At 29.7% G+C, this 18,602-nt stretch overlaps 2 protein-coding genes across 2 annotated transcripts in view; one reads left to right on the top strand and one right to left on the bottom strand.

The window, feature by feature from the left end:
• Positions 1-5,021, top strand: part of LOC136972291 (methylosome protein WDR77-like) — a 31,292-nt gene extending 26,271 nt beyond the window's left edge. Inside the window, exons 6-9 of the mRNA XM_067266848.1 lie at positions 4,214-4,268; positions 4,365-4,548; positions 4,626-4,703; positions 4,791-5,021. Coding sequence (XP_067122949.1) covers positions 4,214-4,268; positions 4,365-4,548; positions 4,626-4,703; positions 4,791-4,938 — 465 coding nt within the window. The 3' untranslated portion in view covers positions 4,939-5,021. The remainder of the gene's footprint in view (positions 1-4,213; positions 4,269-4,364; positions 4,549-4,625; positions 4,704-4,790) is intronic.
• Positions 297-6,851, bottom strand: LOC136972290 (piggyBac transposable element-derived protein 4-like). The gene is made up of 3 exons (XM_067266847.1): positions 6,696-6,851; positions 736-2,452; positions 297-540 (listed from the first exon to the last, which is right to left on the bottom strand). Exons 2-3 carry the CDS (start codon positions 2,438-2,440, stop codon positions 470-472), a joined length of 1,776 nt encoding a protein of 591 aa, XP_067122948.1. The 5' UTR covers positions 2,441-2,452; positions 6,696-6,851; the 3' UTR covers positions 297-469.
• Positions 6,852-18,602: the final 11,751 nt, after the last annotated feature.

Genomic DNA, 18,602 nt, shown 5'->3' with positions numbered 1-18,602 from the left:
CATATCTTATTTAGTTAAGCCAAAATTAATTTTTTATAAACTATATCAAATCTACATGGGGAAAAATTTAGGAATAATTTCACTTTTAAACTTCCAAGATAAAAGTTGAAAACATGACTCTTCACTATCTTGATGTTAAACAAGAAAATATATATATATTAATAAATTTAAATTGGAAAGAGTTTGCTGGTGGAATACTTTCAATCAAGTTCAAATTTCTTCTTTGGGCACAAGAAACGTATGCATAGAAAAGAATAATTCTTAAAATATGCTGATAAAGAATAACTAATAGAAAATAAGCTTTTTACTTTATTAATTAATATAATCAAGTTTAAAATTTATTCATACATGTATTCAGTTTCTTATAATAGATATGCTAGGTAATTTAATGATTGACATGAATAACATCTGGTTAATCTAAGATACACGTTATCAGCTTTTTAAACAAAACAAATTTCTGTATTTTCATTCATTGTTTTGCAGACATGAGTCTTAATCTGTTTGTATAGGAAGCTAGATGTGCTTTAGACAGAATTGGTCCTGAAAGAAAGAAACAATTAAAATTAGATAATATAACACATATTCTAAATAGTTCATTTATTTTGATATATACAATGTAAAAAAGTAATTTAATATATCTTAAAATATACTTATATCTTGAATCTTCTAATTTTTGTTTACTAGTTTTTTTAAATTGATAAAATGAGTTTTAATCCAAAAAATTTCTATACAAACCTCTTTTTGTGTGATAGCTAAAGCAGTTAGCACAGACAAATGGTTTACTTGGACAAACTGAACAAAATGTGGTGACTTTTTTTGAAGGTATAACATTAGGGATACCATGTTTTTTCAATGATTTTTCAATACAGTGAATGCAGTATCTTCTAATCTTTTTATTTCTTATAGATTTTAGTTTTGTCACTTCAAGTTTATGTTTTATTTCTGTCTTTAATGAAAATTTCATGTTTTCATTTTCATCTCCTCCTTCAGAATCATTGAGGTGCAGTAATGATTTAACTAATTGTTCTCTAAATTGTCTAATTGTCATTGTTGAATGAACATTATTTTGTTTATAAATAATGAAAGCATTTACTACACATACACCAAAAAGTGTTTCCATTGCTACTCTATGATACCAACAGAGAGTTTTCCTCATAGGAGATGAATAATGTGACATTTGATCCATTTTATTTATTCCAGCTCTCCCTGCTTTATAATCAACAGTAAGCTTTGGCTTCTTGATTTCTTTATTTTTTCTTTCAGTTTTTATAAAATCTAAATTGTGATATGTTGATAAAAACACTGCTTCTTTCTTGTTTTTCCATTTTGCAATTAAAACACCTTCGTTGTCGACCATTCCAACAATTTGCCCATTAGTAAGTTGAGAATGAATAACTTTCTGAGGTAAATCTTTATTTGATGATTGCAAGGTTCCAAGTAAGTGTGTTTTTCTTTTTAATAAATCATGTGCTAGAGGTACTGAAGTGAAAAAACTGTTAGCAAATAATACTCTTTCATCCTGTAAATAATTATCACACAGTTTCAAAACAATGTGCTCATTATTTCTTTTTAAATTGTTTTTTAACTTATTGTCATATAACAACATATTATAAGTATAACCATCAGAACTACATAATTTAAAAATTTTAATCCCATATCTTTTCTGTTTCTTTGAAATGCATTGTGATATATGTAAATAGCCTTTACATGGTATTGTAATTGTATCTACAATCATTATAGAACCAGGTACTCTGATTTCTTTGAATTGTTGAACAAGCATATGAAAGAAATATCTCATTTTATAGCCAAAATCATTCTCGGGTTCGTTATCATCATTTGAAAAGTACCAAATTTTCAGTAAGAGTTCAAATCTGTTTCTTTTCATTGCATTTATGACTTCATTCTTGTAAATTGCACTGCGGCTCCAATAATTATCTATTCCAGGAAATTTAACTAGATCCATCCACAGTAAAAGACCAAAAAATGTTTCCATTTCCTCTTTGCAAGTAGGTTTCCATGCTGACATACGACTCATTTGGCTAAATCGTACTTTAGAAATAATATGTTCTGCATGTTTGTTTGTTTTCTCTACAATATAATTTAGAACGTTATCAGTAAGGAAAAGTCTGAAATAATCTATTGGACTCAGTCTGGAAGAAATAAGTATATTTATTTTTGGTTGTTTATCAAATTGAATGTTGGCTCTTTTAGTTTTTGAAACATCACCCCATATAATATCATTTTCTTCTTTCTCTGTTCTCTGCAGTTCTTCTGATTCATCAGAGTCATAATCATCATTGTAATCATAATATTTATCTTTTATGTAATTTTCAGATTCAGAACTTAAATCTGAATTTGTTTCATCTGAATCATAAGTTTTTCTTCTTTTTTGAGCATGTTTAGAAAAACTTCTATTATTTTTTCTCTGTTGTATATTCATTGCTGCATTTGTCTGTAATACAAAATATATATACTTTAAATCATAGAATAGTAGTTATTGTTTATCAAATTTATTATAATTATATCCTGTATATTATCAAATTTAATTTATCAGAAATTTATTGTAATAAACTATTTGAAATGTATAACTATCTTACTCATCCTGCCATTTATATAAGATTTATCTAAATTTTTCTTATAATAGTTTGTGTAAATATAATGTATTACTATCTCAATATTCATTTTATTGGTAACAACAGTTTCTTCATGTTTTTTTATAAAGAATTTCCAAGTGAATAAATCCTACAGAAGAAATCACATATCACTTTATATGCAACAACTGTTTAGATTGTCAGAATCTTTCTGTTGAAACTTAAAAGTGTCAATAAAAATTAATAATAAAGATTTTTCTGTCTCCCTCATTCCTTCTTTCTTTTTTATTTTTACTTCATCCTGTAAGCACTAAGAGAGTAGGTTCAGCCATGCCTACTACACCTACAATGGGATGGCTGAATGATGAGGGATAGACCACCCATAAAAAATTTCTATGGAGATGAATTCCAGGTTCCCAGAGTAGCACACTGAAGTCTTTATCCTCCAAAGCTGGAAGTTGATTATAATTTATTTTAATGGCTGAAACCTTTTGATAAAGCTATATAATATAACTCCCAAAAGCTGGAACAGTTCAACGAATACACTAGACACTTTTACATACTACTTATGGCACTGATGTTTAAAACTATATAATTTAAGTATGTGCTACATTGTCAAAATTGTGGGAGAATAGTGTATGTATTTAAAATATTTTTAGAAACTACAAAACAATATTTGTAATTATTTAAATTTGAAGATTTTTATTCATGTTTTGAATACAATACAAGCTCTATATTCATGGGAGTTAAATTCTGCAAAACTGTTGTAAATATGAAAAGTTCGATTTGGAAAAAAATATATATAATTTTCATGTTTTTTGGTGCTTTTTGGAAGTTGTGCAACAGAAAACTGGCCTTAGAATGAATTTAAACATACTCTAGTTGATCTTGAGTAGTATTTGCACTGAAATACAAACACTTTGTTTTTCTACTACTATAACATTTAAGACTTTTTTCATTTGTTAATGGTGAATGGTTTTAATTGTTCCGACAATCTTTGCAATTTTTACTGTTGGAGATACTGCTGCATTTTCAGCCTTTGTCTTTGATTTACTTAATGTAAATTATGATTAACCCATTAGAATGGAAGAGAAACAGCTATAACTGTTGACTCTTTTTCTTGCCTAGCACTTTAATTTTGTCTTTGAGGGACATCATATTCTTTGGTCTTTTTGATGTTTTGCCATTTAGAGTAGTTTTTGTTTAACTGGCATTGCTGATTTATAACAATAACTTATAACTAATTACAATATGCTTTTGAAACACAATGCTTTGCTATTCATATAAGTGTATCTGCTAAAATAACTTGAGGGACTATGAAGTAATATGCACTAGCCAAACAATATCAATATAATAATCAATACTCAGTTAAAGTCAAATTAAAATATTGTAGTGAAGATAGAATGCTTCAGAAATACTTAAAAGACACTAAATTAAGATTTATATTAAGATTGTTTTATGTTAATGTTAAAATAACAAGTTTTTAATGAGTATAATAATCATTTTAAAATTCTTGCATTGCATTGATTATGAAACTGAGTTTTGAGATTAAATGACAATTTTTATGTAATCATCTAATTTATTTCTTTATAAAACTACTTATTCTCAAAATTTTCTTACAGGATGATAAGATATTTATATGGGATCTGCGTCTACCTAAACCAGCCACTCTTGTTGGTAAGTTTATATTTTCTTATTAGTTTGTAACTTGTGCATGAAAGAATAAAAGAATGAAATTTTGTGAAAAATAATCGGAAATTAATTTCTTGTAAGGCAAGGATCCTCTCAAAGCAGTGCCAACATGTGTTGCTTGGAAATTAGAATCTCCGACTCTCTTTGCTGCAGGTGATGAATTGGGACAAGTTATCCTAAAAGACATTCGAAAATGTGTAGGAAGTATATTATCAGAAACATTACATCAGAGACCGATTTTCAGATTGGTGTTTTCTCCTAAATTGTAAGTTTTTTTTTTTTTTTTTGATATATCTAATAATATTACAATAAGTCAAATTTTTATATAATTGATATTTTCAGTCCAAATTTACTTGCATCTTGTGCTGATGAAGAATATGTTGTTGTATCAGATGTTAGTAGAGAAAATTTAGAAATTATGTAAGTTAAGTCTTATAATATTTCACATTAAATTACATACATAATTATTAGCTATTTTCATAATTATCTGTTTATTGCTAATTTCAGATATAAAGATGATTCTCATTCAGATTTTGTAAGGGGATTATCTTGGCATCCAGAAAGTAATCAGTTATATTCCTGCAGTTGGGGCAAAGAAGTATTTGGCCACAATTTTCAAACAAACGATATTGAAAGAGAAGATGAAGCATCGTGACCAAAGAATTTTTGGATATTTTAAACTATCAAACATGTTGTATAAATCATATTAATTGGAGTAAAGATGTTCTTTAAACTTAATTATCATTAGTTGTTTAATAGTAAAGTTATTTCTGACTTGATTTATAAACGTCTTGATGAATCTTTACCTGCTATGTGATATTAGTTATTTATATTAAATCAAACAGTTAAAAAAATTAAAATGAAATACAGTAAAATATCAGATTAATGAGTAAAATTAATAATAAAAATACTTTAGAAACTATTGTTAAATTATTGATTATTATATATATTTCAAATATTAAATGCTACAGAAAAAATAATATAAGGTTAAAGAACATATATATCTGTAAACATACAATGTGATCCAAAAATTACCTATCAGTTCCAACGTTTACATCATAAGAATCATTCTGTATATGAAATGTGCTGAAATGAAATATTTACTGCTGCATTCCTAATGTATTCCATTTTATTATAGATGATTTGTACCTAATTTGTAACCATTATGAAAAGAAAAATATATCTTGGAACAAAGGGTATTCCTTATTCAGGTATATCATCAATTGGATTAAAGCTCATAATGTTGGAAGAGACTTAGATCAAGTTTAGAATCAAAGCAAATCAAATGAGGAATGCAACGGTAAATATTTTATTATATTATACAGAATGATATTTGTGATGTAAGAGTTTTAAATTGGCAGGAATATTAGATCACAAATATGCATACAAAACATTGCATATTTTCTTTACTTATTTTAAGTCCTAAAATTATGAATATCGTAAAAAATTTCAGATTTTTACATACTCAAATGATATGGTGAGCAATTAAGCTAATTGTAATGATTATGATATTACAATATTTAACTTTTTAGTTTTATCATGTTGAATATGTTTTTAATGAAAATTTTCAAAATTTTAATCAGTTTTGACATACAAAACATTTAAATGTAATATTATATTTAAGCCTTTTCACATTAATTGCAACTAAAAATTATCTATCACTACCTGTCTTGTGTGTTAAGCAATTAAGTATATTGACCTTTCATTTCACATTTTTCTTTTTCCTCATTACTTTTATACAACTTTTATATTCAAATAAAAATTTATAACAACATAAAAACAATCTAATAACAAAAAATATACAAGGTTAGGAAATTTCAAATCCCACTTTACAAAACTTTGTAGCACATCTGTCCAGTAATATTTCATAAAATTAAGATGTATTTGTTAAGGAAGCCATTATACACAAATCTAATTCAAATTGAATGATAATTTTCTAGAATCCTCAAATGCTTGAATTTCTAAAAAACCATTTGGTCTGAGAAAAGTAGCTTTTAAAATATATGCAATAAAAATTAAAATATTGACATATTTAGTTTATACTTCTTAACAGCGTTTTTATTAGATCCTTACAATGATTTTAGTCCATTTTTTTGGTACTTAAATAACACCGTATAATTTTTTCTCCCTTATACACAAATACTACTACACCTAAATGGTTGGTTCATTCATCTGCTTTTACTAATATTTTTCTGCGCTTTTATAGATCTAAACAAAGAAATTATAATGCATAAAGCAATTTTAACAAAGTTGTTCGTAAAATAAAACGCGATTGTTAATTTCCCGCTAACTGTTGTGTATTTTCCATTACGTATATATTTTATCAATCATCTGGACTATTGCCACGCTATCGGTTATATTGTTCTATTAATAATAATAAACACTACAAAAACGTCGGCCAATAAACGTTACCTTCTCTTTTTCCTATTACGTCATCCGAGACAAAGCGGTAGTTTATGGCAGGGAGGAACGGGAGACGCTCTACCGTACCTTGACAGGCGTGACAATTTCAACCAATACTGTTGCTGGTGTGCAGTGACATCTGGTGCGAGCCGCCATATTGTATCGGATAGCGTAATTCTAAACGCGCTGGCTCGTTTCCCTATGGGCGGAGCTTAAAAGTTCGTCAGGGTATCGATAGATGGTAGTGGATGTAATAGTACTTTATCGTCTATTGGTGTTTGCGTAAAATATTTCATTAATAATAAACTTAACTTACGTTAATTTAAACATGAAAGAATACAAAGTTAACAGTTAAAAAATAGTTTTAATCTTTAAATATGATTAAACTTGAATTTATGACTATTTACAAAAATATAAAATTTTCGAGTCTTTCTACTTCCTGTTTCACTCCACCACAGAAGTAACAGTGTATTGGCTTGAATAAACTTCAGTAGAACAAATGGTAAGTTATAAAAAAATTCCACACAGTTAAAATTGATCGAAACGCCGACCTTTTATTTGAGAATTCGGCGTCCTTTAAAACTAAAACAATTATTACAACTTTTAATTACAACTACCTCGCTCTTTAGCACAATATATTACTGGTTCAGGCCCTCTGGTGGCGGTTTTGGGTAATCCTAAAGTTCATTTGCATACAAGCACACATGATAACATGAACACCCCAGGACTCGAAAATTTTATATTTTTGTAAATAGTCATAAATTCAAGTTTAATTGAAGATGTCCTGGGGTGTTCATGTTATCATGTGTGCTTGTATTTAAATGTGATGGTTATTAAGTGTAATATACGATGGGATGTGAAAATTCATGGAACAAGAATTATATCCCTCTCTTCCTGATACAAATCTTAACTTCAGTCCTTTCATAATACCTTCTTCAGACCACGTTTTTATTTTTACTTTCCTGGCTGTAATGACAGATGGAAAGTATGGCCATTCGGCAAAAATGACCTCCCCCGCAGATTTTTACATTTTTGGACTCAGGACACCTTCAAACGTCGAGAAATGCAAAAAATTTCGGGGGCGGAGTAATTTCTGTATGTGTATATGTTTTTGTGTGTGGCACGATTTTGTTCACCCCGTTAAAGTTTACTAACTCCTGTGCTTTTTGTCGAAAATTTCTGAAATTCTGCAGTGAGAGGAGGTTTGTTTATTAGGGAATCGATGCTGTTAAATTTTGGTGGTCGAAGGTCGATGGGGTGGGGAGATAATGGGGAACGTGTGTATCTCCGGTAGGGTCGGATTTAATGGTTATCATCATTTACAATCTTTTTTATAAAACATCTCTACCCTCATAATTAAGCGTTTTGCCATTTTATAGTAGTTAAAAATATAAAAAGTTTTAAATAAAATACGATAACAGGTGGCGCCACCAACATTTTAATTGTTGCCGGGAAAGTTGAGCAACTGGTTGCTGGTTTTATATTTTTTAATTTTTGAACCAGTATTAATGATTTGAACTTTGGATAAAAATTCAGACAATTTCATATCTATAATTTTTTTCTTCAGTGATTCCTTTTTATTTTTTAAGATTCCTTTAGCTTCGGGGATAAATTCTTTATAGTTAGGTCGTTTTGTGGTGGTTGTATTCCATCCATATACCTTCATAACAAATTGGGAAGTTAATAAATATAAATCAAGTTAAATATATAGAAATAAATATATTTATATAGTGAATGTAATTTAGTTGTAAATTCAAACAAATAGAGAGTAAATGAAAGGAAATGCCATAAGTGTCTGATTTAGCCTAGAATGTAGATTGGTATTGATGAATAACAATGTTATATTAATGGGAAGTAATGTTTTAATTAATTATTTTTGGGGGATAGCTGAAAAAATCGTCTGATATGCTCTTGACCATACGTACTGTTAATTAGTTTTTAACTAATAAAAAAGTAAAATGAACATATCAATTATTAAAAAAATAAATAAATTTTTGTGTCTTTGTCGTCATCCCTTACATCAGTGTTTTTCAACCAGGGTGCCACGGTGCCACGATTGGGTTGTCGCAAAGTTTAGGGCAAATAATAATAATAGATTTAAAAAACAATAGCGAGACTATTATTTTACATGTAGGTAATTCGACAAAATTCAATGGACTTAAATTTTGATTTTGAACACGTAGAAACGCTTTTTTTTGCATTAAAATGCTACTTCAAACTGTCAATTTTTTAAAATTTTTCTTCTTGGGAGGGGACTTCCTCCCCGGACCCCACCCCAGCGTTGCGCGTAATATTCGTTTTCGCAAAAGGTTCATCTGGCCCATTAGCCTCCCCTTATTTACATTCTAGATCCGCCGCTGGTCAAGGGTGTCACGATTTTTTTTTCAATCGGGTGCCACTCAATGAAAAAGGTTGAAAAACACTGCCTTACATTATCAATGTTTTTGGGTTGATGTAAGTGGTTTATGTCTTGTTTATTCAGTGGTGGACCGTTTGTTCTGTGACCTTTCCTTATTTTAATATAAGTTATACTTCACTTGAGAAAAATAACAAAATACTAACGCTGTCTATTTTATTAAATTTATAAAAGAGATTTTAATTTAAGCCGTAAGCCGCTGCGATATTCTCATACGTTCGACTTGTGACAGATGCGCGGTTTATTATTTGAAATTTTAAAATGACTGAGCTGCCCTTGCAAACTGACATTCGTCTCGCCACGATGTGCTTTTTGTAACTTATAATTTGAAAATAACTAATCACACGTTGGACCCTAGTTGCGATCTTTCGGAGTAACAAATTCCAAACACAATATGATAAAATACAAACTTGAAAATAGTGATGAGTAAGAAAACTCTACAATCTTGGAAACATTTCTTCCTTCCTTTGATAACTATGATGAGATGATGATGATGATGATGATGATGATGAGAGACAGCCGGATGGCCGGTTAATAATAAAACTCATTTCTGATTCATTGAAAAATCATTGTGGCATTCATTATTTTCACTTTACCGCACGACTAAAGTATCAAACACAGGAAGGTGAATGACACCCCAAGTACATTTATAATATTTTAGAAATAGTATGGCTTATCTATACCGCTGTAAGTGTTATCTAGGCTGCTACATCTTGTATTTTCACGATTAATAGCAGTCTCATATTTTAACTGAGATAAGATAGGATTCCCGTAAACGTCGTGCATTGCATGACGATTACTGGATATCATTGAGGAACTGGCTACGATTTTTTGGAAAAAATTTAGGTAGTGGTGTTCAATATATCGAGCTCAACTTCTGATCGACAACAACACAATCGGCCATTCATGTGTATCTTCTTATTTATGATGTCATTTAGCCTACACGACGGCCGGATAACTCAGGCGGTTAAGATGTAAGAATACTGCTCCGAGAGATCTAGAATGGAAGGAATTTTTCACGGGCATTCTGTCTTCGTATGTCGTACCGTAGTCTTCACTATCTGGCTATCCAATTGTGGTTCTCTTTAAACGCACTAAGGGTGTGAAAAAAGTACCCACAAGTCGATAATACAGTAGTCAAAAAAAAAAAAAAAAATTGTCATTTACGTAACGAAACTTATTGAACGGTCCGTGAAATGAAATAATTATTGCAACAGTTTTTAAACCAGTTTACAATACATCTTGTTTAATCGAAAAAAACTACTTTTCTTCGAACAGACGTTACCTTGACATCAACGTTCGAAGGTCAGAATTTTCCTGATGTTTTCCATAGGTCTATCCCAAAATTCATCGAACCTCTCTCGCTTTAATTATGGGATAATGACTAGTACAACACATTTCGTTTCCACTAATTCTTAAATTTATACTTATTAAATGATGTCTGAACGTTTGGGAAACGTTATAGACTGACATAGATTTCTTTATAGTAAATTATACAAATAAATGTATTTTAATTATAATTATTTTTATTTATTTATAAATAATTTTAAATTAACTTAGATATAATTTAAATCCCTTAAACGTATATTCTCTAATTATTACACATATTTTATAGAATTATGCAAAATAATTACTATATTAGTTAATAAAACTGTAACAGCTGTTTTCAAATAACAGCATAAAACTGAAATTAAACTAAATTTCAATTTGTTGTGTAACAAGAGATAAAAATCAACGTATCTTTCCTCAAAAATATATATAACTTTTTATCTACTGTATTATTAAAATACTTCTTTATTTATGTTGTAAACAGAGCCGTAGCAATACATTGCAAAGAGGCACTCCTCACGCCTGGCAAATATTTATATTCCGAGAACTAAAAACTAATATATTATCAAGGGGGCCAAAAACGTAGCAAAGACCTACCAAATGGCTCTATAGAAATAATCAATGCTATATTTATAATAAAGATCACAGATTATTTTATTTAATTAGTTATTGTGTTTGCTTATTGTTTAGTTAGTTTATTGTATTTAGTTAAAATAAGTTACTTGTAAGTAAAATAACCCATAATTAAGATTAAGGGTTGTTTTCGTGGATAGACTAGATAAGTGGAAACAACAGTTTTCATGCTTACAAGAAAGGAATTTATATAAGGAAAGATACGTTAAGTTTCAATTTTTATTAAAAGGAAAACTGGAAAACCTGTTATTTCACAAGTAGGTCTATTACATTTCATCAACACAATATTATAGCTGAGATTTTTCAGCAGATTGAGATAATAATTAAAAATATATATATACATTTAGGAGATGTTCTGGTTAAGTTACGTCTAAGTTAAATGTATTTTAAAAAAAGTTTATAACTAAAATTAATTTATTTATGATAAATATAAGCATTAATCAATTAATAAATAAAATATTATAATTAAATAGACTGGTAAAGTTGTAGCTAAATAATAAAAACGATCTAAGAACTATTTTAAATTATTTTTAAAACATTATTATTCGGGTTATATTCCACAAGGTAAAGATCAAAAATGTTTAATTAATGAAAACGCTATAGAAAAAAATTTCAAAATATCATTTAGTTGTTTTTAAACATAATTGTTTTAATAAAATATAAAAAATAATTATATTTTTCGCATTTTCGACGTGGTGTGCTGTAATTAATATTGAAATAACATATTAAAATGACTGCTCTGTTTAAAGTTATGATTATATAAAATAATATTATTTGCTTTTTACAAAGTTTTTAAATATTTGCTTTTATTAAACAATTTTTTAAAGTATTTTTTCAGATATAAAATTCAATGGAACAAAGCAGATTATACAATTAGGATAAACTGTTTTTATTTACAAATGATTATATTCAGTTCACGTATCACACCATTCCCAAAAACAAAGTGATTATAATTTTAAAACAAGTTTTTTAATAGTCATTTATCAGAGAAATCCGGGACAGAATATTTCATTTAAAATCGTAATTCTTAAAACACGCTTTGAAAGTGTAAAAACTCTTGGTACTATTTCCTTGTTTATTACAACCATTTATGAAATCAACGTCAAATAGTATATAAAGATGAAAACTCTTGGTTTATATCAAATTTGCTCTCCAACAACAACAAGCATTGCTCCATTTATCGTATCGTAAGTTCATAATATACGATGAAGTATTACCTGTTTATCGTTGCATTAATCTTGGCTTATGTTCATTGTAAGTACGGTTTTAGAATTTGTGTCTTTATATTTATAATTTATTATGAATATGTTGATCGCTGTCGATACGTTTTTCGTTTTGATAAGAATTATATTGATTACAGATACCAACGCAGGAGGATGTTTCTGCTATAGTCGAGCGGGTACTTATTGCGGTTTCCAAAGAGAGCACGGTTACATCGGTGGAGATTGCTCTAGAGATAATATGTACACCTGTCCGGGTGGCAATGGAGCATTAGCAGGTTGGGAAGGCAGATGCAGACGTGGCCGATGCACTGGAAGTTCTCCTGCGGGTCGGGATTACTGTAATCATGGGAGCGAGAGAGGCAGGAAGAAGAGATTTGCAGAATTAATTGGTCTTAAAAAAGCTTAATTTATTTTTAATGAATATGAAATAACTGTTATAATTAGATTAAATTTATATTTACTTATTTTGTCATAATTATAGAATTCTCATTACAATTTCTTTTTTGGAATGACTTAACACAATGTTCTTCTATTCCAAATATGACGTTACTTGTTGACAATTATTTCGTTTATAGCGTTTACGTGTTATTCCGAACATATTGGATAATTCCATTCGGTTGTAATCTTTTTAAAGTTAAGTTTGTTGCTTTGAAGACATTAAAATGTATATAAAAGGATTATAATTAATTTTGTATTTATTGTAAAAATTGATTAACGTTTTTATTCGTGTTATTGTTGTATTAATATTTTTTTAAAAAATAAAATATAAAATGTCGCATTTTAAACGGAAATTTAATTTAAATTGAAAATACTTAACCTTACATAACAATTTATAAAATATATTATAAATACACATTCAAGAAACTTGTTGAATCGTTTATCCAACGCACTTTCGATTATTGAGTTTTTTCATATTATGTGTAATTAATCTTTATTCTTTACATTAGGATATTAACTCCATACATTGTATCATTGTATTATTGGAAGTATAACTAATAGCATTTTAAATGCTATTATTAGCTATACTTCCAATAAAAAAATGTTTTATTCCTCTTAGATTTCTGATACCAAGTTTAAAATATTAAACTTATGTCGAAAAGTTTATATTTAATCAGAAGAGGGACAATCCTAACTGACTTATCACCACAATATAATAATTAATTTAAAATATACGTTCTCCACCTCAAATGCGTCTTGCCCCTGTACATCATACTTTTCCTTTAGCGATGGAGTCGTGTGGGTATCTATCTAACTCCTTTCAGGGAAAACTTTTGAATTAAAATAACGTGATTTCCAGTTTACACCGGAAGTTTTTATATAGTTAATCGGGGTCTCGTACCTTTAAGCTTTCCATATCCGTTCCCGACTTTCATTTACCTAACTCCCATGATAATTTATTTAAAAACTATTGATATTATTATTATAAAATGACAAAAAGCTTATCAGGTTAGAGATGCGTTTTATAAAAAGTTGTAAATGCTAATAATGAGTAAAATATTTATTAAATCCAATCTCACTCGAGATATGATGCATGACTTTCTTCTATCTCTCCACTCTCTTGACCTTTAAACTACCAAAATTTAATGGGATTAAAAATCTTGAGGGATTATTTTTTGACCGATCGCAGTACATTCCTTCTGTAGATTGGGTGGAAAATAACTAGGCATTGAGAAATCGCTATAATTTCTATATTTCTAAAGCAAAGTGGATAAAAATTACTTAAGTTGTACCATAATTAAATGAAAATATGGATGCATACCTAAAATGTCATGTAGGCTACCAACAAATCTTTGTATCGTAATACGGATGGACGGCCATTTCTCTGCCTGTCCGCGACAAACATGTATTATTAGCTTTAAATGATAATTCTTAATTATTATTTTAAGCTGACAGACAGCCCATTATGTGACGTACAGTATTTCGCACCACCTGTTATTTTTAATTTTTAGATAACGATCTGTTATTGTTTGTATGAGATAATTGAAAAATTTTAGGTTGTTAGATAACAAACCATCACTACTTTGTAGCGACCTAGTTTCTCGATTATTCTCGACAAATCAGACTGTCTAGAAATAATTGTAGACATAAATACCCACAGTCATCCGTCCGTCTGTCTTCCATTACTTTATCTCGATAATGGATTTAGATAAATGAAAGACGAGACCAGATATGGAAACCCCGATTAACTATATATGAACTTCCGATACAAACCAGAAAATGCGTTATTTCGAGTAAAAACTTTTCCCCTGAAAGCAATTAATAGATGACTGGCATAACTCTATTGTTAAAGGAAAAGTCTGATGTACAATGGCAAGCCACTACTAATTTCAGGTGGAGAGCATATAATGTATTTTAAATGAAATTAATTAACAATATCATTAGAAATTGAAGCCCGGAATTGTGACGACGTTACAATAAATAATTGCTTGTTATTAGGGCGATCAGACTTATGCGTGTATTAATCGCACATTATGTAATACATATAAAAATATTTGAAATACGCATTTTTGGTTAGATGTATAGTACTTACATTTTTCGTTACAGTACACCCCCCTATAACACGGTTTCATATAACACAGATTCGTATAACACGGCGAAAAAATTGCGATCATGTTCGTATAACTCGCTAAAAGAGACTCGTATAACACTGTAAAACGTCATCGCCGACTCGTGTCGCGACAGGATTGGTCGATCTGGACCAATAGCGAATATTGTACAAACCGTTGAGTTTAAACGAGCACTGGACCTACTAAAAACCATTTATTATTTGACGGCCATAAAAATTATATTTATACTAGCTGACCCGGCAAACGTTGTTTTGCCATATAAATTATTTCTAGGTAATTTCTAGCTGACCCGGCCACGCGTTGTTGTGGCTCAAAATGTATCTATTATAAATGTATAACACTTCCCCCGTGGGGGGAATTTCAAAAAATCCCTTCTTAGTGTACATTCTCTTGACGTACCCTATTAAAAAGCAATCAAAAACGCATCTAAAATAGTATAATAGAAGCCGAGGTCTTCACGGTAAGCCTTAATCCCGTCACTTTCCCCGCTGGGGAATATCGAAAAATTCCTTTTTAGTGTATATTCCGTTGACGTAACCTATTAAAACGCAATCAAAAACGCAAAAAACCGCATGTAAAATAGTATAATAGAAGCCGAGGTCTTCATGGTAAGCCTTAATCCCGTCCATGTCCCCCCAGTGGGGGGAATGTCGACATGTATATTATATAAAAACACGTGCGTATTCGAATGTAACGTTGTGTGAAAATTTCAAAGGAATCGGTAGGAACAAACGAACGTTATATTTTATTTATATAGATAGATAGAAAATGATCTGCTTCAGTCCATTCTCACAGAAAAGCATAATGCCTGACAGAAAAGCAAACTTAGCGCCATCTGTTGGACATAAAAGCCTTAATCCATATATAAATATATTTTTGAAAGGGGGAAATGGTGTAGGGGTATGAAAAATAGATAGTAGCCGATTCTCAGACCTACTGAATATGCATATAAAATTTGGTAAAAATCGGTAAAGCCGTTTCGGAGGAGTAAGGTAACTAACATTGTGACACGAGAATTTTATATATAAGATTAATGATGTCTCCAAAGTTCAGCGAATTTTTCGCAGAAAAATAACTTATCAGGAAACGTGTGCCAGCCATTTGATGAGACGCTCCGCGACGAAAACAAGCTTAAGCAATGGCGTCGTCGAATGGTGCACACTCGGTAAGTAATCCTTCAATTTTTTGCTTATAGCATAGTTTATATGGATTATTCCCAAAAAATTATACGTGATTTGGAAATGTTGAGTCAAATTAGTCTAAAATCGGTTAAATTTATGGAAGAAAACCTTTCAAACAGCTGTAGCCCCTAAACTGCACACGTGCCAGCTGTGATTGGCTCATGTCTTTACGTGATTCGTACAACACGGATTCATATAACACGGAACGTATCTACCGTGTTGTAGGGGGTCTACTGTACTTTGAGAAATGAGCATTAAAACAGTAGAGGAATTCACAATCCGTAGATTTTATCTCCGTACATGCTTTCGCAGTTTTCTTAAAAAACACGAAAGCGTCGCTTTTTTCCGGTTTTATTTTTGTCAGTGTAGTGTTTATGGCAAAGATTAATGGCTTAATTAACGAAAATCTTTACCCATTATTGAAATTCGCTGACAGAGGGGCAGAGTCGTTTTTTCATTTAAAAAAAATGGCGGAAGGAATTCTTCAAAAAAAGTGATGCCAACCAATAAAACAGTCAAATATTCAACATCGTCGCTAAGTTGTATCCAATATTTTAACTTAATAAAAAACAATTTTATTGAGTAGAATGATGCCGAATAAAAATTCAACAAAAAAACAAACAATATCAACTGTTTTAAGAATAATACTAAATAATAAGAAAATTAAATAAATATCGTATTTCTATGACATCTATATCTGCGATGTACTGATTACAAGCAGGCTTCCAATTTAGAAGAAAATTCGCTATATCTAGTTTTTACGTAACATCGTCTAGCCTCCAGACAAATAAAAATTTCCCCAAAATTTCGTTTGGCACGTGAGAAAATTTTGTACGATAAATTCAGAGATTTTGGTACGCACACTTAAGAAGATTGTTCACCCCCGGTCTAATGCGTACTGGAAGTGGGATTTTTTAGTCAAGTATTCAAACTTAAGTTCACTTATTGGAACATTTTAGCTAGCCAATTAACTTAATATTTCACAATAAAATTAAATTAACGTATGCAAATTTTTTAATGTGTTTTAATAAATTTCATGCAAAAATATGCGATTTATGAAAAATTATGGAAATATTTTTTATTAGTATTATTCGTATTTCTCGACAATAATATTTAATCGTGTTCTGAGTACCGAGTGGGGTACTTCAACAAATATGCGAAATACGCAATTCATGCATTTGGTCGGGTTAATTATTATAAAGAATATTAAAGTTTGCAACATATACATAGTAAAATGGATAAAAACGTTAATCAATTTTTAGAATTAATACAAAACTCATTAGATCATTTTGTATATACTTTAATGTTTACAAAACAATGTTTACGATCGAATAGAAACTCCATTATATTCGAAATTAACTCGTAAAGATAATAAACGTAAAAATTGCTAATAACTAACGTCATATATCGATGTCATCCTATTAAATGCTAATTAATAGGACATTGTCTTAAATCGGTGCAAGAAACATTATAAAAAATGAAGAATTATGACAAGATAGATAAATCTAAATTTTATTTAAGTATAACACCTATTTTACATTAATGAAATATAAATTAAGCTTTCTTAAGACCAATTAATTCTGCAAATCTCTTCTTCCTGCCTTTCTCGCTTCCATGATTACAGTAATCCCGACCAGCAGGAGAACTTCCAGTGCATCGGCCACGTCTGCATCTGCCTTCCCAACCTGCTAATGCTCCATGGCCACCCGAACAGGTGTACATATTATCTCTAGAGCAATCTCCACCGAGGTAACCGTGTTCTCTTTGGAAACCGCAATAAGTACCCGCTCGACTATAGCAGAAACATCCTCCTGCGTTGGTATCTGTAATCAATATAATTCTTATCAAAACGAAAAACGTATCGACAGCGATTAACATTTTCATAATAAATTATAAATATAAAGACACAAATTCTAAAACAGTACTTACAATGAACATAAGCCAAGATTAATGCAACGATAAACAGGTAATACTTCATTGTATATTATGAACTTACGATACGATAAATGGAGCAATGCTTGTTGTTGTTGGAGAGCAAATCTGATATAAACCAATAGTTTTCATCTTTATATACTGCTTGACGGTGATTTCATAAGTGGTTGCAATAAACAAAGTAGTAGTACCAAGAATTTTTATACTTTGAAAACATGTTTTAAGAATTACGATTTCGAATGAAATGTTCTTTCCAAATGTCTCGAAACTGATAAATGACTACTACAAAAACTTGTTTTAAAAGTATAATGACTCTTCATTTATTCATTTTTTTTTTTTTTTTTTTTGTGGAATGTCAAGCTTAAGTTCAAGTCATATTGACTTGAACTTAAGCTTGAGTTAGGCTACAGTATATTTAAAGTTTACATTACTTAAAATGCTAATTTACCTGACTTAATCTGAATTTTCAAATTCGGATTAAGTCAGACTAATCAGTCCGGATTATTGATGCTTCACTGTATTTATTTTAAATATATTCTATTAGTTTTTATTTTAATTCAATCTAAAATAACTCATAAATATATATTTTTATGGGCTTCTTTTTATCTTTTTTGTAGCGTTCAAATTAATTAATT

This window comes from Centruroides vittatus, unplaced genomic scaffold (assembly GCF_030686945.1).
Source record: "Centruroides vittatus isolate TY-2023 unplaced genomic scaffold, ASM3068694v2 contig_2892, whole genome shotgun sequence".
In the NCBI taxonomy this organism is placed as follows: Eukaryota; Metazoa; Arthropoda; class Arachnida; order Scorpiones; family Buthidae; genus Centruroides; species Centruroides vittatus.
The sequence above is the reverse complement of the archived record's forward strand: the minus strand, read 5'-3'. Positions and strand labels throughout refer to the sequence as shown.